Source organism: Anabrus simplex, chromosome 2 (assembly GCF_040414725.1).
Source record: "Anabrus simplex isolate iqAnaSimp1 chromosome 2, ASM4041472v1, whole genome shotgun sequence".
Lineage (NCBI taxonomy): Eukaryota > Metazoa > Arthropoda > Insecta > Orthoptera > Tettigoniidae > Anabrus > Anabrus simplex.
In genome coordinates, this window is record NC_090266.1 from 480,682,416 (window position 1) to 480,704,655 (window position 22,240).

At 39.6% G+C, this 22,240-nt stretch overlaps 1 protein-coding gene across 1 annotated transcript in view; it reads left to right on the forward strand.

Moving 5' to 3' along the window:
* The window catches only part of LOC136862892 (uncharacterized), a 330,052-nt gene extending 316,616 nt beyond the window's left edge, over positions 1-13,436 (forward strand). Inside the window, exon 10 of the mRNA XM_067139172.2 lies at positions 11,132-13,436. Coding sequence (XP_066995273.2) covers positions 11,132-12,390 — 1,259 coding nt within the window. The 3' untranslated portion in view covers positions 12,391-13,436. The remainder of the gene's footprint in view (positions 1-11,131) is intronic.
* Positions 13,437-22,240: the final 8,804 nt, after the last annotated feature.

The window sequence follows — 22,240 nt, forward strand, 5'->3', positions numbered from 1 at the left end:
GAGACGTTAATTTCGTTTTACAGTATAGAATGTATGTTATTCTTAGGTGGTTGTTTGGATGCAGGAAGCAATGGATTTGCTGTGTTTTCGATGTTAAAAATTGTGAAATATGGGGAGAGCCAGTAACATGTGCATAACAAATGTATTTAGAATTTTGTAACTTTGTGACCTTTGTATTTAAGTGTACCAATTGCGTGAAATTGTCTACTCCACTGTGGCAGACATGGAAAATTTTGTTTCTACTGTGTAGGTCTGTGGCCTTGAGATTTTTCTGGCGTGATCTGTGTAAACACCTCTTAAGATTTTTTTGTCATAGGTCTTTCAGATTCATCAGTTTATCCATTTATTTTTGGCCATACACGTGTGACTTGTCATACCAGCTCACTAAAGTATTTGGGGTTTTTGGGTCCACTAAATTTATGGGCCAAGAGATGGGTCCATCACGGTCACACCACTGATCATTGAATGTTTCGTTGAGTTCACACACACAGACTGCCCACCTTGATGAAATGTCATCTTGTTGAAAGATTATGCAGTTTAAAAGACCATCTGGCTCCAGCTGATGTGTGACAAATTGCTCCAACATATCAAGATAATTGGTAGCACCAGCAGTGTCTTCCTGAAAGGAAAAATGGGCATTACACGCTGTACCACACATTTACTTTTAGGCTACATCATTTGAATGCATAGGAGATGTATGAGTTCCCCATTTTCCAAGTGATTACTTTGTTCGCATTCACACAGCCATCGACATGAGCATCCACTGACTTAGTAACTTACCTGCTGCCCACTGCTCACACAACATGTTGCAAAAAAACATATCTGACCTCATAATGCTTATTGTACATTGCACACAGTTCTTGTTGGCAGTCGGGAAACGACTGGAAATACAGTTGGATGTTTCCTTTTCGTGGTTCAACGGATATATTTCTCTGGTGACAGTCAGCGGAGCGACTTACATGGTCTGTGTGTCATGGTCTGTCTGTTTCTGTTATGCACTTGTCTGTTTTATATACGGTAAAACTCTTCCATAGGAACATGTCTCACCATTGCATTGTTACATTACAAGTGTGTATGATGACATCTGTACTGTGCTCTAAACAGTTGTTGAACGCATGTTACGCTCTTAAACCATGTGTACCACAAGATACATTGAGAGCATATTGCTGTAAAGTGGTCACCATCTTGGGAAACTGCCAGCCTCCATGAACGACATGCATGCACCCCCACACAATCATGGTGGGAATTCTCACCAACTCAGTCTCCTGACTCAAAAGCTGTCCAATCATATTGAACCATCAAGTAAAGATGCACCCTGTATTCCAAAACATTTTTATATCCCAAACCCTGCATATTTTAAGCCAGTTAATGTATACTTGCCGACACCGAAAGTGTAAAATGATCCAGGGTTAGGATTTTTAGATGCAAATTTCAGAGGAAGAAAGGAAGGGAAAAGGTGCTCAAATAAGGTTAAAAAAAGGGGGACTAAAAGGTGCTGATTTATTCAACTAATTCAACGATTTCTCTTTCCTCTTTTCTAGTTTATTGAATTACAAACAAGTACATCAAATCACTCATCAAAAGAAGGAAAAAAAACATGAAGCTATTGTACTTCAAGACACTAAGCATCTCTACATTTTTAAAAGTAAGTCTGTTTCTGTTAGGAGATAGAATGTCTTTGTAGATGCTAAAGCTTCCACAGAAACCAGTGGGGCAAACCTTGTATTCACTCGGAATGACAACTCTACAGATGTGGCGAATTCCTCAATGTCTGGATTCTTCTGAAGACTAGACTCAAGTTTGTCTTTGGCCAGACCTTTTTCTTCTAATCATTTAATAACTGCAGTCAGGTACTTGTAACTATGGACACAATATAGTTCTGTCTGCAAATTATGTATTTTCTCCCTTAACTGAAGTTGCTGTGCCTTGGAAATTGCACCTGCATCGTCTGGATCCAAAGAAAGCACAAACTCTCTAATTTTGTCAAAATTCTCACACCATAGCAGCACACTCAATCCACGATCCCCAGCGAGTAATGACCGGGAAAATTAGAAGGGGCAGGCCAGTGGTTTCCCTGTAGGCAACAACATGACTCGGAGCTTTCAGTAGAATTTTCTTCAGGGCAGAGACGAATTGATTTGCGATGTCGTATTCGTTCCTCATGGATTCACAAACCCTGTGAAGGGTATGAATCAAGTATGTCACATGCTTCAACTTAGGAAATAAAGGTTTCAATTGGTTAACAGCTGAAACCATGTATGGAACTTGGTCCATAACCACATGAAGAAGTTTTTCAAACTCGATACCAGTAGGCCAGAGTTTTTGGCAGAAGTCCATAATTGATTGCATTACTGTACTGACATTGGCTTTCGGCAGCTCATACATTTTTAACAACATGGGCTTAACGTTCTCCCCTGCTAAGGGAAAAGCTAAAATGTTCAGTCTATGGTTTCAGCCACAATGATTCCCACATCGCAATCAGACACTTTCTCCTTGATTTTTTGTGTGGTTTCTTGGTAAACAGGCTCCATGTAGTTTTTTTCTTAATGTACTCTCATCAGGCATTGACATCTTTGTGTATTTTTCAAGAAATCCCTTGAAGGCTAGATGGTTCACCTTATTGATTGGAATTCCTGCTTGTGTAAGAGCTGCACAAAAATCAATTTTTAATACCTTCAAATTTTGGCTTTTTCAAGAACTCTGTTGAAACGCATTTCGTTATAGATGTTCCCGCAATTTGTTTGCTTGAAGAGTCTTATTCATTTGATGCTTAGAGCTGGAAATGTGTTGTTTGATGCAATCTTGTTGGAGTTTTTCATCTAACAAAATTCTTCAATTACAAATAGTACATCACATAACAGTTCCATCAGTGTCTATGAAATCTTGTTTCAATTCCTGAGCCAGAGCAATAAATTGGACACTGGACACCTTTGGCATGGTAAAATTTAGTAATACACTCGTTTAGTAATGTAACAAAGTGCTAACACCAGTTCACTTGCTAACTCAATGAGACTATCACACAACTCACTCTTGCGCTCACTTGTTGTCCACACTCTCTTTTATAACACCGCGACATTTACCGGAAGGTTCTCATTCACGCTGGTACTGGAGTCTCAGCGATTTCTAGTAGCTTCGAGCAGAACCCAGTCTCAATTCTCGCAACTACCCGGGTGCGGTTGCTGACATCTCTGCGTCACCAGCCTCTGCCTCCATGTAAACAGATGACGTCTCTCACAGTAATATACTCAACATTCACAAACAGCAGGCTACTAATTCTGGTGGGTTAGAATCACTCATTGTCAATTGCATTATTGCGGGCTACATTATAACAGTAAAGCGAGAGAGAGGTTTTGGTCGAACACACAATTATTTTTCATTGTTGCAGGTGTGCTTTTAACTCCCGTGCAGTGTTTACTGAAAGAGGTAGGCTTACTATTTGCACGTACACAGCAAGCTTATGAGACTTTAATTGAAAGTTCAATATTTTATATTGGTTAGAAATCTTATAGAATAAATTGGAATTAAAAGAGAAAAGGGGGTTATGGGCGTGGTTGGGGAAAAAATGGATAAGGGTCCCCTAAAAAGGAGAAAACGTGCATGAAAAATGCCTCTTTTCGCAACTAGAAACAAAATTTTATACTATATCTTTCCGAACAGCTTTAATTTAGCCTAATAAAAAAGGTGCGCACCAAAAAATCCTAACCCTGGCTGATGACCATTGTCATATGCAACCATAATGTTGTGGTTCCTAGTTCAGTACTCGGGTGCAATGGAAAGTTGCTCATGTAGAAGTTACCATCATAAATGGCGTATCATAGGTAATAAGTTTCATATTATCAAATCAAAATCTCTTTATTTGCAAATGAGGTGTCTACCTCTGTGGCAAATGGTACACTAAAATACATTATTGTCAAGCACTAAATTTTAAATTAACAAGAGAAGAAGAAAAAATTTTCTAGAATACAATAATATACAATTTATGCTAACAATTTTTTTCTATTAAACAAACAGATCACCCTTAATAAATTTATATTGTGTACAAAATTCTACTTATAACATCTCCTATACTTACAAATATAGTCAACTCATATACAGTATGTGGAATTACTTCAAATAATACTATGCAACTGGTATAAAATTAAAATTTACATTGCTATTGCTTTTTTTTTAATTACCATTTTGGAACCTAAGTAGCATAACAACCTGCTGCGTCTTAACCAGAGCCCCCTTTTGCTACCACTTTTCAGAGTTCCTGATGGTTCTGCACAGCTACCGTAGTGGTCCCAGGGCCCTCGAAGTCCCCACTGTACTTCACCCCTACAGGCAGTCCCCTACTTTGGCTGTCCAAACTCCATGGACCAGGGGATGGAATTAATTTTTTTTAAACACACATTTTTTATTTACAATAGCCTGCACTGGTCGAATGCCCTCTAACATTTCATTTATTTTCCCTGTTGCTGTTTATTCTCTTCTTGAATACCTGTACAGATTTTGGAAAAGGATCAAACACTACCCCTGGTAAACTGTTCCACTCCTTCACACCCTTCCCAATGAATGAAAATTTACCCCAGTCGCTTCTGCTAAAATTCCTTCTAATTTTATACGTGTGGTCAGTTCTGCCAATATAATTATTTTCCAACTGAAGCCTCTTAATCCTTATTGAAGAGCAGTATTGAATAGGTGGAAACCTTTTGCTTTAGTTTTACAATATATAAATGAAGTATACACAAGTGTGGGAAGCAGTTAGATAGCACAGTTTCCTGTCATCATAATTTCTCTTTATCCAGCTGTAGCCGGGTAGAGGCAAATATGGTTCCTCTCCACTTTCTTCGGTCTTTCCATCACTCCTCCTCCAACACTGTCCCAGTTCAGGTTTCTTTTCTATAATACTGTGTTGGATTGTATCCTTCCATCTCAATCATGGTCGTCCACGGCCCCTCCTTCCTTGCATTTGTATTTCCATCACCTTTTTTTGGCATTCTTTCGTCACTCTTTCACTTTATTTGCCCAAACCATGTTAGTCGGCTCTTCTCTATTCTGTCATTCATTTTTTCCACTCCAATTTCTTCCCAGATTTTCTCATTCCTCATTTTGTCTCTTCTACTCTTCTGTATCATACTCCTCAAGAACTTCATTTTGGCTGCCTATATTCGACTCTCATCCTTCTTTGTCATTGTCCAAGTTTCTGCTCCGTAAGTTGTTTTGGGAATACAAAGTATGTTACAAGTGTTATTTTTAATATCCACCTATTCAATACAAAGACATCTAGTAAATTAAGAATTAAATCTTATCATAAAAAGGCTACAAGGAACTTGTTTCGCCCATTTTAAGGGCATCATCAGCCTCAAAATCAAACCTGAATGGTGAATAATCAGGATCCTGATTGTTCTTACAAATTGTAAAAAGGAGGATATCAGTGTAGGTGTTTGTCTAATATAAAATTATTAGAATGTCCTTGGTTAAAATCGTCGTATCAAGCTGCATGTCACAAGTTGTTATGGGTACATAATACATCTTGTACATAGTTTCCTTTGCTTCCATTGGCACATCTTTGTCCCATAACATGTTCCAGCTTTTCCTCTTTCCTTCCTCCACTACTTTCTTGGCCAAATTCTTTCCCTCCACATATTTTCTTCTACTTTCTTCAGTCTTAGATGTTTTCTATGCTTTCCATGCCATTTTCTTTTCCTTCACTTTAATCTTTACCCTATCATTCCACTAGTGTGTCTCTTTGTCTTTCACATTTCCTGATGTTCTACCACATAGCTTTTCTGCACATCCAACCGGTGCTTCCTTAAATCTTTTCCATTCGTCTTCAACATTCCCCACCTCCATCCTGGGTACCAACGGTATTATTTCCCTTTGAAATTCTTCTTGTATGCTTTTCTCCTACAACTTCCATCCTTTAATTCTTTTCTCTCTCCTTAATGGGGGGTTTTCAATCTTTCCCACTTTCAATTTTCGTATCACAACTCTATGATCTCCATCAAAGGCTTCGTCAGGCATGGCTGTAACATCTAAAAGGTTCTTCCAGTGTTCTTTTTTCTATGATTATATAATCAGTCATGGTCTTTGTTCGTCTGTCTCCCCAACCATACCTGTAATCTTCTGACTGCCGGGCTGAGTGGCTCAGACGGTTGAGGCGCTGGCCTTCTGACCCCAACTTGGCAGGTTCGATCCTGGCTCAGTCCGGTGGTATTTGAAGGTGCTCAAATACGTCAGCCTCGTGTCGGTAGATTTACTGGCACGTAAAAGAACTCCTGCGGGACTAAATTCTGGCACCTCGGCGTCTCCGAAGACCGAAAAAAGTAGTTAGTGGGACGTAAAGCAAATTGCATTATTATTAATTAATCTTCTGACTGTTCTTCTTCCTACACCGGGTGTTTCCAACAATCATTTGGTTCCTCATGCAAAAATCCATCAACAACTTGTGTTCTGGATTTACATTTCCATATACAAAAGGCCCTACAACATCTTCCTTTCCTTGTCTTTCCATTGCAACTTGTGCATTTAGATCTCCCATCAATAGCACTTCCTTATCTTCTGTCTCTCCACTTCCTCTAAGAAGTCCTCTAGATGTTCATCTATGCAACCCATTAGTGGGGCATACAGCTGAAATAGATCTTTCATGCCATTTTCAAACTGGAGTCTCATCATCATCATCATCATCATCCTATTGCTGAGGCATTTTGTATATTCCACATATTCTTGGATTTCTTTTCTAAGTGTGATGGTCACTCCATTATTTGCTTCAGGTTATCCGCTGTAATACAGCCTGTATCCTTCTCTGAGGCATCTCCCCCATACCCCTCTTCTTGGTCTCACACAGTTCAAGTATGGCTACATCTTTTTCTGTCATGAAGTCAACCAGTTCTTCTGTCTTTCCCATCAGTGTCAGGGCATTTACTGTCGCAATCTTGATGTAGTTTGGTGCTGGTTGCCCATTTCTCACAGTTCCCCCCAGCACCCGAAGAGCTGCGCGTCGCATTTAGCAGGAGATGCTCTAACCTTTTCCGATGCACCATATCTGCTTTGTCTATATAGGCTATTGTTACGATGGGCTCGCCGCACCCAAAGGCATTTTATACCTACTGCCAGGTTCAAAAAGTCCACTTTCTCCGCTGTAGATGCCGTTGAGGTCTTCATTCGTAACCCTGAGCTGGGACCCATACCAGATGTTACACACCGAGCTGCCTCCAAAGAGGGTCCCTACCTGCTAGCTGTAAGCGGCCTTAAATACGAGCAAGGTGGAAGGTAGCAGGCAGACATACGTTACACGTGTCTGTTCATGAAGCACTTTAGCCCAGTGGTGCAGATTAAGGTTCACTGTGGGAAGGTGTTTGGTTCGAATCCGCTTGGGATGGTTTTTCTTTTCACCCCACTGGCAGCTAGGCACTGTTGTGACACTTGTATTTTCACGACATGAAGTGTTGTTAAGTCAGATTGCTCCCCGAGCGGTTTGGGAGATCCACTACGTGTGAAGAGATTGAAGTCCACAGCTTCCCTTATACCACATTTAATTCTAGCAGTTGATGGTATATACAGTATTTACAAACGCCTCCATAACTTCAAATGATATGCATATCAAAGACTTGGCGTGGTCGACTCTCAGTGTTATATAATTCTAAGTCCCAACTTGAAGTGTTAAACGATATTATTATGCGATGACTTCAAATTGCTGACAGACAGAGTTTCCGCTCGCAACTCCCGGTAGATTTGATCCAAAGACCCCGTTCAGGGTGTTCTCCCCTGGCTTTATACCTTCTCCTCGACATGCTCGAGCTTCAAGAAGGGAATCGAAAATCTCCACCCTGTGGAAATTGAATTCAGCCAATGAGAGGGCTAAAGCTCCCATGTACGTGCAAGGTGATTTCGTACTTTCCAGAATACTTTCTACGCACTTGGAGGGTGCAGTGCCCCACCTGTGTGACTAACCACTGCTCGACCAAGCCATTTTCTTTCATTGCACAACTGTGCAGCTTTTCTACACTCGATATTCTTTCATATTCCAAGACCTTATGATTCTCATTTACATCGAATCTCTCCTCTAATATCTGCTTATGTCTCAGTGACACCATTCCTCCTATGTTCCTGACCACAGGTTCAATCCTCGGACGAGTGGTGGTCCTGAGCTCAAGTCTGGGGTGGACATGACAGCACACCATGGACCTCAAATCCATGAGCAGGTAGTTGTTCTCGTTGAACAAGGAAATATAACTGCAACAGAGCCTGGACGATGCTTTGGCATCCCAGAGAGTGCGGCAACCCATTGGTTAAAACATTTTCGAGAGTCGGGATGCGTAAGCCGGCGTGCTGGCTCGGGTTCATGGCGAGTCTCAAAAGTGGGAACAAGACGGTCGCTTGTTTGCTGAGGCCCAATTGACCGTATTCATGAATGCCGTGCAGCTATGCCAGGGTGGCCTTGAAATCACTGGTGAGCAGAGGGTGTACCATATTGCGTGTTTGTTGAGGATAATTTGCTACACGATTGTTGGAATGTGGTATTATCTGATGAGAGTTCATTTTCCTTGGGGAACCATGAGCCAGTACATATGTTGTGCCATTTTGGCACTTGGCACATTACAGCATACATGGCCGAGCATCGGTGCTCCGCCCATGTGTCTGTTGCATGTTGGGGTTGGATGAACTGTCACGGGATAGGAATGGTGCACAGAATCAAGCATCGCCTCCCTGCCAGACAATATGCACATATTTAAAAAAATAATATGGTCCCTTCCCTGCAGGTGCTTCCTCCCACTGGTGTTACACAATTTCGGCAGGACCTGTCTCTCATCCGCCTATCTCATTTCAGGAATGGTTTACATGGCAAGGCCAGGTCTGGCTTATCAACTTGCCTTGTTGTGGGGCTGACATGAATCCCATCAAAGACGTATGGGCTAAGACTAAGATAGTAATAGTGAAGATCTGGCCCGATCCCACGCCAAATGCCAAACATGTTCTCTGGGATGTTGCCAATGTTTTGAGTGAACGAAGGCTAAACATGAATGGCATGTGCGTGTGCTTTTATATTATCTTCCAACAAGTAAAATATTTCAATGTTTATCGAAAGCTGAAAATCTGATTGTTACAACTGAGAACTATAACACATATGAGGTGCCTAGTATCAAACATGGACAAAAGCCATTTCGTTAATTTTTCAGTAGAGCCACATTTTTGTTTCTCTATGTTAAGCCCCCGTTACGCGTGTGAAAATTTTTGTGTGTCATATTGCCAGCCCTATGAATAAGAAAATCATGGTCGACACTTAAGAATTTCAGTCTAAGTCCATGTAAAACACGTTCAAATATGACTATGTCCATTTCTGAAATTGAGATTGGCTTTTGTCCGTTTTTGATACAAACATCCATGTAATTGTCCACTTTTGAAATGAACTATCCCAATATCTAGAAAAAAAGTTGCAGGTTGACACAAAAGTAAACTTCCATTTTAAAAGAAATATAATTAAAATATGAAAGAAATAAGGTTATGCTTATGCTTTGTTAACATTTTTAACATTCATTTCAGTTCTTGCTTCACTGTATTTCTGGGCAAATAACATCTGGTTCATCACAAGGGTCTTCAAAACAATCACATTTATAAACAATCATTAACAGCTTGTTCATTTTCACTACAAATGTTCTTATCGATGACTTCAACATAACCACTTAAGAGAGGCATTAATTTCCAATATTTTCCGAAGTGCTTTCCTAGTAATTTGTCAACATCTTTAAGTTTTTGTGGGTTTACATTCAGGCCAGTATCAGTAGGTAAAGGATTCATTAACATTAGACTTACCTGTCATGCTTTCGTGATCTTTCGCCCGATACCTGTTTCCAAATAGTAGCTTACCTCACCTTTAAATACAACATTGCCTCTTTTTGTGCTCCTGAGTACAATTCTTTTACACTGTGAAATCTTGAAATGAAGTTGACTAGCAGATTTCAGATAAATCTGTGCTTGTACTTTCCAATTCAGTGGTTCTAAGTACATTTTTGAACACCTCAAAATATTCATCAGGACTTGCTACGGTCGTCATCTTCTTGAGGTCTTTCTCAAATGTCCAAAAATCCTATCTGGAGGCAAATAAGAGTGTCAAGTAACTGGAAATAGCAGTTCTAATTTGTCAACAGAGGATGGTGCGTTCGTTGTAAGCCACTATGCACGCATCGCCAACATATTAACGTTTTTATTTTGGCTGGCGCAGCCATCAGCAATCAACTTGACTGAAGTGAAGCCTTGTAAATCTATGGATCGTAACTCATTAACAACCGCTGATGCTATTTCGTTTGATGATTTCTTTCCCTCATTCATCAGCCACGTATAAACAGACACATTGTCAATGCGCAGTTTGCTTTCAGATGTGCCTATTACAACAGAGAGATTGTAACAGTAGTGTTGTCTGGAATAATAAGCCGACGGATAACTTAATTTTGGCAAAACGAGGTTCTTTTGGCAATCATAGGACATTAAAAACACTCCTCTTTTTTCCTTAAGATGTCGATAAAAATTCTCTGGTCGCCATGACAGTTGGATATTACTTGAAGCACTCTGATTGGCTGAAACGTTCATGTCCGTTTTTGATATAAACTACGTTTGGAGGTGTCCGATTATGAAAGAAACTGCATATTTCTATGTTAAAAATTACGTACAAATATTAGTTTATGACACGGACCACTAATTCAGATAGAGCATTAAAAATACTATAAGGATCAATCCTTAACTCAATTTTGATGTAGGTGGCGCATGTCCATGTTTGATATTAGGCACCTCATATATGTAAAGTACTTGCATGAAGAGTTTGTGTGCATTTCTTAAACTAGCCAAACCATACCAACATAAATTACCTAACACCATGATTGATTGATTGATTGATTGATGAGCAAGTTTGTTTGACTATTATGTTCTTATGCTCTGCAAATTAAATCATTCTAATGGTTTTTAATATGTCCAAATTTTTATTAGTACAAGTTGACTGGTTTGTAAGTTATCATTGTAATTTTTATCAATCCTGAGTGATTCTTATGTTCATTTCCTACCATATTTTCTGCAAATATTACAAAATATTTTGTGGTGTTTTCCCTTTTCTGTTTTGTATATTTAATCAAGTATATGCTTGTTCTTTTTCTTACAGCATGGCATGTTCGTTTGAAGCAATACTACCCTGATTCTCTTAATCTCCAAGATGTGAAACATTCACGAGTGGTTACTGCACAGCACCATTACAAAGAAAAGAAGAATTTGGAGAAAGCTTCTTGTGAAGTATTGAAGAAGGAAATAAAAGAGGAGCCTCGAGTGGATAAACATAGGAAGGAAAAGGAAAAGAAGAGAAATGAGGAAAAAGGTGGAGGAAAGGAAGAGGATAAGTATAAGCGTGATCATAGGGAGGTAGAGCGAAGTAAAGGGGAAAGTAAATCCAGGAAGAGAGAACGTGAAGATTGTGACAAAGAAAAGAGGAGACTGAAATTTTCTGAAAGTAAGATAACTATTCATAAGGAAGGTGATTTAGACCACCGAAAGCATGCAAGTTCATTATTTAAGGAAAAAGAAAGAGATGATGATGAAAGAGGGGAGAGGAGAAGAAGTGAAAAAATTGTTCTGAAATTGGACTTCAGTTCAGAACGGTTTATTGAGAAGGATGATTGCGAAAAACAGAAAGATATTGTGAAATCAGAGTATAGTGTGTGTAGACCTGATGTAGAAAAGACTTTTGAAGTATGTGAAATTGAACAAAAAGAAAAAACCAAAGAAAAAGATGACAAAGAAAGAAGGCACGATGATAAAAGAGTTAAATTAATTGTTTCCAAAGTGGATCACAAAGATAGATCAAGGGAACATGGTGATGGTCACAGGCATAGGAAAGACCATAAACATGAGAAACGACGTAATAAATCCCCAAAAAAGGATGCTAACTCAAACAATGAAATTGACAAAAAACCTATTACATTAATTTTGAAGAAGAAAGAATCTTCAAGTTCTGATGACAAGTCATATGTTGCCTCTGTTAAACAAGATACAGGTGTAATTAAATCAAGTGTACCAGTGGCAGTGACAAAAAGTTCTGTAGACTTTGATAACACTAGTGATTATCTTCCACACTCTCCTACTAAAAAGGACAGTTCAGTTCAAGATATTCCTCAGAAATTTACTTCTCCCTTCGCAAAGAAGGATGGTGCACCTAGTGGAAGTAAGCATAATTCCTCTTCATTTAGAAAGGAAGGCGAACGTCCCAAATTATGGATGATAGTGAAAGAGCCTGGAACCAAACTGGAAGTATCTTCCCCTCAGTCACCACCAAAATCTGTTACGCCAGTGAATATATTGGATCAAATAATGGCATGTATGAAATCAAGTATACCAAAATTGAAAGAAGAAAGAGAAGATCGTTTCTAGGCCTTGCTGTACAGCCACAACTTACTTAATACTGTACAGACTCCTTTGGAAAATTGCCTTCTATAACTTCCTATAAACCATCCCTCCTCTTTCAGTTGTATATATTTCTCAAATTAAAATAATTTATAGCAGTAAAATATGAAAGAGGACTGATGATTTATTAGATGTTAAATGGATAAACAAGGAAAATATTGAATTTTTGAGAGTTTTACAACTAAATCATGAGCTCCAGTATTTCTCTGTAACTCATTTACAAGGTTCAAATCCCAATGATGGGTGATGTGGTCAGTGTTGTTTTCAGGGGCAGTAGAACAGATTAATATAATCAGATCACTTGGAGAAGTATGTGGTTTCTGGCAGGACATCCAGGCTTGAAATTCTAGTCAAATCAGAAATACCCAACATAGCACAAAGTTTCAAATAAAATAACATATTAGGCCATGGCCACTACTTTCCCAGTCCTATCTGTTCCCCATCCTGACGTTGCCAGAAACCTTATATGTGTTATTGCGATGTTAAACCGCAAGTAGAAAAAATAATTTATACACTTTCAAAACTTACAGAAACCTACCTGGTTGTTTGGTTTTCAAGGAGACCATGCTAACATGTACCCACCAATTTGATCAATTTTCAGTAGACATTCAGGTTGTGGCGAGAACAAGAACTTTCACTGGTTCAAATAATAAAGCACAACTCCCCAATTTCGGGATAATGAAATTAGAATGTTTTGCGAGTGCTTCAGAAGACCCGCACGTAACACATTTCCAGTATGAACCCGCAGCCCTACCAGCTATCTCTCCACTTCACAAGCTTGTGATTCACGGATCAAATCTTGCCCCTGTAGTTTTTCTTTAGGTTTGTTTTAACATTCAGTTTAGACATTTTCATTCCAAACAAATATAGGGTATGCTTAGTACCGGGCGAGTTGGCCGTGCGGTTAGGGGCGCGCAGCTGTGAGCTCGCATCTGGGAGATAGTGGGTTCGAACCCCACTGTCAGCAGCCCTGAAGATGGTTTTCCATGGTTTCCCATTTTCACACCAGGCAAATGCTGGGGCTGTACCTTAATTAAGGTCACGGCCGCTTCCTTCCCATTCCTAGACCCTTCCTGTCCCCTCGTCACCATAAGACTTATCTGTGTCGATGCGACGTAAAGCAAATAGGGAAAAAAAAAAGGGAGTATGCTTAATAATATGTGTTCAACAATATTGATAGACTAATTTGCAAATGTCATCTGCTAGTCTGTGGGAAATCGAATTTTATGTATTGAGAATTTATCTCAATGTTAATTGTTGGTACAGTTATAACCAGACTTCAAATTATTATTCATGTTGCATATTACATATTGGGAGTAGTTTTCTCATAATAGTACATATTTTGTGTTTTCTCCTGTTAGGGGCATATTTTACCCTTTTTTGTGTCTTGAATGCAGTAATCAGCTTCTCCTGGGCAATATTGGTAAATATGGCATGTATTTAAAGTAAGTGTTGACAACTTGTGCATGACTAATGCCTGGTTATCACCAGGTAGGCCATTTGCAAGTGGGATGCATGTTGAAAATTAGCAACACCATGGTGTTGTCTATTGGCACCTCAACTAGTTAGTACTAATTCCTGGAATTTCACTTACATAAGTACAATTTGCGGTAGCAGCATACTGACGGGTACATGTTTTGGAATAAGAAAATCATGTAAAAATATTATGAAGTGTTAACCTGAAGTAGCAGAGAGGAGAGATCCCTCCTTTATGCTTCCCCAGGACCCACCAACCTGCCCCTCGAAATATTAAATAGCGAATACCATAAAAGTATTTAGTGGGACGTAAAGCCAATAACATTATTTATTAAAAATTAAATCACAGACTGTTGGTATAGAAATGCGACCTTTCTGTGTTCTCATTGGCCGGAGCAGTTTGCTATTGTCTGGGGTAGAGCTTATATCGGGCACATTCTGTGAAAATAATGAAAACATGACATGGTTATAAGTACAGCTGGAGTCAAATTCTCCTATTCTTTTGCCAGACCAATGGTCTTGTCACTAGCCAGTATAGTCGCAGAGATTACCAGAGGCCTACGGATCACTTTGTGGCTCTAACCTGGGGGCTTATGTCTCCAGACCCTCTTTGCTTGCTTTCAGACCAATGGTCTTGTCACTAGCCAATAATCTAACCAAGCCAGACAAGTAGTCCTGTTACTAGCTGCACCTAAAGTTGGCAATTTTGTCCAGCTATAATGACTTCGTGTGAGATACACCATTTTGGATTCCTTTTGCATCTCTGTCAGTAAAGTTTTACCCAATTTCCTTTCTTGCACAATTAGTTCCTCTCGGTCTTCGTTCATTTGTGTTGAAACAGGTTGTGGACTGTAGTAATTTAAAGGGTTGTGTTGATGCTACTTAATTTATAATGGCTAAATAGAAGAAAACTGTTAGACATATGCAAATTTCCAAGTTTTGAACAGTTGTAAGTATTTTGTTTTGCTAATATTTTAGCACATTCATAAGTGTAACTAAGAGGTATCCAGTTCAACATAGTCTTCAAACAAGGTGCAATAAATTAAGAGATAAATTTGAAACAAAACACTAGCCTCTTGTAACCACAGCTTTAGGAAAACCTAAACTCAGTAACTCGGTGAAGACTTGTGTGAAACATTTGTCTCTGCTATCATACCCCTGACTGAGCATAGCATTGAGAACTGTGTTCTGTTTCTAGAGGAATTATACGTACCAAAAAGTCCGAGATGAATCAACGGTTACGAAGAAGTATGTTCCTGAGCTTTATCAAATGATGTTTGGCAAACTAAGGGGAAAGTCTGATGGAAAATATACTTGGGTCTTGCTAGACAAAACAACAGGCGTGGATCAAAGATCTCTTAGTTATCTTCATGTTTGGAATTTTAGGAGAGGAAGAAGGGAGAGACAAATTACATCTGCCAGGCTGAGTAGCTCAGACTGTTTTTTTGCTAGTGGCGTTACATTGCAACGACCCAGATAGGTCTTATGGCGATGATGGGATAGGAAAGGAAAGGCTTAGGAGTTAGAAGGAAGCGGCCGTAGGCTTAAGGTACAGCTCCATCATTTGTCTGGTGTGAAAATGGGAAACAACGGAAAACCATCTTCAGGGCTGCCGATAGTGGGATTCAAACCCACTATCTCCCGGATGCAGCTCACAGCCGCGCGCTCCTAACCACACAGCCAACTCGCCCGGTGCTCAGACTGTTGAGGTGCTGGCCATCTGACCCCAATTTGGCAGGTTCAATCCTGGCTCAGACTGGTGGTATTTGAAGGTGCTCAAATACATCAGCCTTGTGTCAGTAGACTTATTGAAACATAAAAGAACTCCTGCGGGACTAAATTCCGGCACCTCAGCATCTCTGAAAACCATTTTTTATTATTATGAGAATATCGCACAATCTGCATACATAAGCTAAAACATAGACTTATTTACACAGTCGATCTAAAGATACTCTTCTTTTTTTTACACAACTCTGCGTTGTAGCATTGGCAAGTTTTCCCACATAGTTCACAGACACAGTCTTCATCTGGATCATGGAAGTAATTTCTGTGGCAATCCATGAACCGTGAAGCGTGTTTATGGTATGTCGCAGTTCATAGGCAGAATTCTTCCATTCTGATGTCATCATGGTGTCTGTTTGGTAAAAAATCTAACCATGTATTGGCTTTTTTTCCCCTTCAGTTCCTGGAGTAAAGCTTGGGTATTGTGGCGTAGAGGGCAATGGCATTTTGAAGCGCAATTCTTCTGTGTAGAACAAATGTCTTGTTAGTTCATAGGTTAGTCTCGACAGTGTTTTTTGCCAGGCAAAGAGCTTTTTTGAGATACATTGCCTTCACTCTTTCTAGTGTAGCTAGATTGTTTTTTGATAGGTGTTCCCAGATAATGTCCAAAGCTTATGTCAAGATGAAGAAGATCTTGATGCGAAATAAGGCTATCGCTCTCTCTGTAGATAATTGTTGAAGCACCTTGATGTCGTTCATTGCTACAACTGCTACAGCTGCTCTGTCTCAGATGTGTTTGGTAAAAGTTCGTCCATTTGTTTGCAAAGTCACGCCCAAGTACTTATAGGAATTAACCTTAGTAAGATCCATATTCTTGTATTTAATGGTCTCTGTGGCTTGGGGTTTCCCTCCTTTTCGAAAAGTCATTTGAACTCTTTATCCGCGTTAAGTCTCAGGCTGTTTTTATCTGACCAGGTAATGTTTTTTAAATGCTTCCTGTAGTTTTATATGTGACTTTGAGGCTAAAGCCATGTCATCCGCATATACATAGATTGAGATGTCTTTACTGGCAACGAATTCAACGATGTCCCTTGTGGCAATGTTAAACAATATCGGACGTAAAGGATCGCCCTGTAACACTCCCGTTGTTTGTTGAATTGCCTCTGATCTGGATAGGTTGTCATCAATGTAGATAAAGTTTCTCGGTAATAGTGCATGAATGATCCTGCATATGTAATGATTCTGACCTATGAGTTGCTCCAGTTTGCTTATTAATAAAGTCCTGTCTACTGAGTCGAAGGCTTTAGCATAGTCGATAAACACTTCATGAAGTTTTCCTCTTGGGAATCAGAGAGCCTCGTTAAAGTTCTCTAGCAGACACTTGATAGCATGTGTGGCTGAGCGCCCTTTTCAGAAACCAAATTGCTCGTCAGGTATCAATGAGTTCGTTAAAGTTGATAGGCGGTTAAATATTAATTTGGATAGGATTTTGAGCCCCGTATTCTTCAAAGCTATTCCGCGATAAGAATTTGGGTCATCCGTCTTGCCTTTGCCTTTATATATGATTTTGATGATAGAATATCTCCACTTCTCTGGTATCTTAGCCTGTTCAATGCACTGATTAAGTAAAACTGTCCAGGCCCCAACTAGAAGTTCGCTACTTGCCTTCAAGTGTTCATTGAATATACCATCTGGTCCACATGCTTTACCGTCTATCATCTGATTAATTACTTCGTTTACTTCTTCAGTTGTGAATGGTTCTATATTTATTGTGACATCCGATGTAGTTGGCGAGACAGGTATGGGTATGGCCTTGGTCTGTGATAGAGACATGAAGTGCGCTGTCCACCTATCCATGGATATTTCGCTGGAAAACTTTGAAGAACTTGGTTGAAGAGCTTTATATGGCTTGTCCTTTGCCTGTTCTAGTAATACCCTCTCTTGTTCCTTTAGATACTTGATCCTCTCATTCCTGAGGGTTTCCTTGTATGTCTTTTCTTTGTTTGTATATTCACATTTTGATTCCACTGTGTTTGTTCTCGATTTTGTATGTAAGGCATCGAGGGCGGACCTTCTAGCCCTCCTTTGTTCTCCTTTGTAATTTCATAATGTCTATCTTTCTAGATAACATGTTTTGTGTTGAGGAAGGATTTGTATCTTGGCAATTAATGTTGAAGAAAGTTTCTGCTGGTAAATGCTTCCTTATAGGCAGGCTCTTTTTTGTGCCAGATTGTATTACCCGAATGTTCTTGTAATAAGTGAACACCAGATCTATTGCACGTCCCCCATTATGAGAGGTGTGTGCCAATTCCGACCTCCTGTTAATGCGGGTAAGGCCCTCTTCTTCTAAGTACTTTAAAACGACTTTTGCTTTGGGATCATCTTTATCAACCCTACAGTTCAGGTCACCCGCCAAAATGAATGGGGCGTTTGACTTAATTTTGGTGAATGCATTGCTTAGTTCATCGATGTCAATTTCTTTGAATTCCGGTTGAAAGTAAGCGGCTACTATAGTAACCATATTTAATTCTAGCACTATAATATTGCTAGTTTTCATTAAAATATTGTACGAGCAGAAGATTGGTTTTACCAAGCACATAATACTGCGTTTTGGTCTTCCTAGAGGTCCCTGGGATGCAGACGTGTGTGTTATAAAAGTCTTTATGAGTCCACTCTTCAGTGAGGAAAGTTTCAATTAGGATTATATGTCATAGTCCCTCAAAAAGTCTGTTGGAGTATGCATTACTGCATTCTTCAAGCCTTCTATATTCCACAGGAATAATTTGAATATTTTATCTTAATTGAGTGGGGCACCTTCGATTCTCCTCTCTCTTCAAGAGAAGCTAAATTGCCTGACCAATACTCCTTTAAGCCAGAATTCTGAAGTTGAGGTTTTGGCTAAGAATGTAAAAGGTATTCCTACTTTAAAAGCTTTCTTTTCACCTGATGCAGAAAGCTCTTCACAGAGTATGTTACCTGTGATTCCTTTGTTGGTAAGAAATCTTTTTATGCTTTCTACAGATGTTGTTTCTTTCAATTTCCCTACATATAGCCAGGCTCTTTTTTCAGCTGCCTGAAGATCGTCATTTATGTTAATGCCTATCACTAGGTTTCTCTAGAATCTTTTTCTAGGTAGCATTTCTGTCGATCTATAACTGATGATTTCTTCATGTATCTCTATCTGGGTAGGTTGGCCTCGTCCTGGATTGGTTGGAATGTGTGAATGACCTCTTCTATTCTTTTAATCTTTTTGTTTGTTTGGTGCAGTAGGTGTATTATCAATGGCCTTTATCCTTTTTATACCTTCATCTTGTTGGTTGATTCTCTTTTTGTTCTGGGAGGGAGTCTGCCCAGGACGCTGACTTGATTTCCTCTCGCTGGTGAGGTTAATTCCTGTTTGTGTTATTTCTGAGAAGTTGGTAGGTGATCTTCTGCGTTCTGGTTGATTATTGGTGGTTGACGGGTCGTAGTGGATTTCAACTGGTCTGTCAGGATTTCTGACTGTCTTACCTGCACTTCGAGCATGAGAGCCAGTGGATTTAGTAGAGATTCACTGAGAGAGTCGATGGTTGTTTTTATTTCGGACACCTCTTTCTTTATTTCTGTACATGTTTCATTGTTCTCTAGAATGGCACGCCTTGCTTCGTCTTCTTCAGGGGGGGGGGGTGTTGATACCATAGGCGACTAATTGGTGCCTACACTTTGGACAGAACCAGAAGAAGTTATTCTTCTTCGATTTTAGCACGTTACATGCAGAGACGGAGATCGCCGCGCATTCTACATGGTATAGTGTCTTACAATTCCCATTGCATGCGATTGACAGCTCCTCTTCCTTGAGTTTAGTTTTACACTCCTCAAATGCTTTGTGGTCAGCCTTATTGAGAGTCGTGGCGAAGTCCTAAATGAATTAAGCAGACCTTATATGTATACTTAGTTTTCTCGTATGAGGATTGTGAATGTCTGCTTGCTTATATTGCAACTGTGTTTCTCCTTCCCAAACTGAACCAGTTTATGCAATATCAGTAAAGGTCTGTTCGCACTTATTGCAACTGCAGATTTTCTCTCCTGTGTGGGTTAATTTGTGTGTTGGCGCAAGTTGGTCGGTATGTATCGTCTGTAGTAACACATATAGGTGGGTTTTTGTTTAAGAGTGTGATTTGTGGAGTATTGTAGATTGTTTCACTTAACCTCACTATTGCATGTCGAGATGAGTGGTGAATTTAATGCTCGAACACTGACAAATTACCTCCACTGTTGTTAACACCGTAATGCCTGCAGCACTGATATCCTCTTTCGTCCGTTTTGTCCCTTATTTGATCGACATTGACTTTGCTTTAACCGTTTTGGTTCCAAATTCCCGGGACCAGGGAATGTAATAAGGTGAATCACTCAACAGTTGAGGGTGGTTACCTAGTTGTACTTGCTCCTTAAAGCTAAAATCATCACCACCAACACCACCACCACCATAACCACCACTGCTCACTTAACAGTTGCTGCATTTTTCAATGTTGCACTGAGTCTCTTGTGGTCATCATGCATTCTTTATGATTGTGGTCTTGTGGCCTGCACTGATGCTGCTGCACCTTGGATGTGTAATTGGAGATCTTGGGATATTACATCCCAATATGGTACACATGATGTCTGTACCATATGGAATTTGAGTCGCTGAAGTAGTATCGGGCTTCCTTTCCTGAAGTGAACATCTTGATTTCTACAGTGAAGAGAGTATTTCTGAAGGCTCCTTGTGTGAAGTTCTTTCGATAATATTGATAATGTGCCCTTGCCACCTTCACCAGTTCATTCAAAATGGGGATGAAGTAGAAGAAAAGGTAGTATAAGACCTCAATTCTGAAGCAGTACAATAATTATTAAGGAAAAATAGCATTCGAGAGCAACTTACATTCCTTCATTTACCAAGCGAGTGGGCTGTGCGATTAGGGTCGTGCAAATATGAGCTTGCATTCAGGAGATTGAGGGTTTGAGTCCCACTGTCTACAGCCCTGAAGATGGTTTTCAATGGTTTCCAATTTTCACACCGGGCAAATAAATTAAGGCTGTGGCCACTACCTTCTGAATCCTAGCCCTTTCCGATTTTTGCGTTGCCAAAAATCTTCACTGTGTTAGTGTAACGTTAAACAAGTACCAAGAAAAATTCATTCTAGTTTGATGTGCATACCTTCAGCCATTGAGAAATTGCAAGAAAGAGGCCTATTCCTGACATTAGTACTGGAATTGTAGAAGTCGAATGATCCCTAATGAGCCCAGCAAATAGCATATTTCCTCGGATATTAGACCCCATAACGTATTATTCCCCTCCCCCCGGCTTTTCGAGACAGAGAAAATGAAAAAATATAAAGCTTGCATATAAGACACATGCACACCCCCAACGTAATTTATCAGAGAACGACGACGATTCCGCTTTGAAGCGAGTACAGGCCGTACTGCAGCTCTGATGACGTTATACAAATTTGTGAATAGTTTTGTCCGTCCAACCTGCGCAGTTAAAACGTGCATCAAAGTCACGCGGTACGTTTGTGTTTCATAGTTGAGAAATGTCCACCTCCGTAGCATACTGCAGCTCCAATGATATCGCACAAATGGGTAGTGATGATATAGATGTTGATTCCCAATAACGGACCATTTATATTGGTATTACAAATAGGTAGTTTCCTATGTCCGACCCGCGCATCACCCTTACGATATGTCTGTGTTTTGTAGTTAAGACATAACGGTTAGGACAATTAGCTGCCATTCTTGAGAGGCTGAGTTCGATTCCCGGTACTGCTGGATATTTAAGAATGGCAGGAAGGTTGATATGCTGTAAAATGGTACATGCAGCTCGCCTCCATTGGGGGTGTGCCTATAAAGAGCTGCACCACTTCGGAATGTGAACACGAGTTTACTTTAGTTAAGAAATATTCATGGTTGTTGCTGTAAGTTTAACAGGTGAGGTCATTAACAAAGTGGTCATTGAATATATCTCATAACTCAGGCCAATATAGGTAATTTTTGGAGAGAAGGTTTAAAACGTGTTAAAAACAATCCAGTCATAACTATTGTTTCACTCGTCAACATACCTAACAAATAATAATAATGTTGTTGGTTTTACGTCCCACTAACTACTTTCACAATTTTTGGAGACACAAAACAAAACATACTATGTGTTAAATAAAAAATGGAGACAGCAAACATACAAAATTAAACACTATGATCATGAAACGCATTGCCTCCATAAATGAGACAAGTTTTCTTGTTATTTATTTTTTTCATCTTCGAACTTCTGATACACTCCTGGCACTTGATATTATACCTAACATAAATAATGCGGTCTCTCTTATCTCAGTTACAGCTGTATAGGTAAATCCTGATGTGATACATGTAGATAACAAGCGTGTAACGTACTAAAAAAATGGTCTGACTTTCAGCCACAGTTATGAAAAAAATGCCTCCTGTCAGTGTGTATTACATTCGGAAGTACAACTCATAACATACACGTTCGATCAGCTGGTGGGTTGGCACACTTTCTACAGCACGGCTTTATTCGGAAGGGGTAGCTTCTGCTTCACGTACACCAACTGGGAATAACAGAGACCGTCACCAGACATCTTTTGCGAATAGA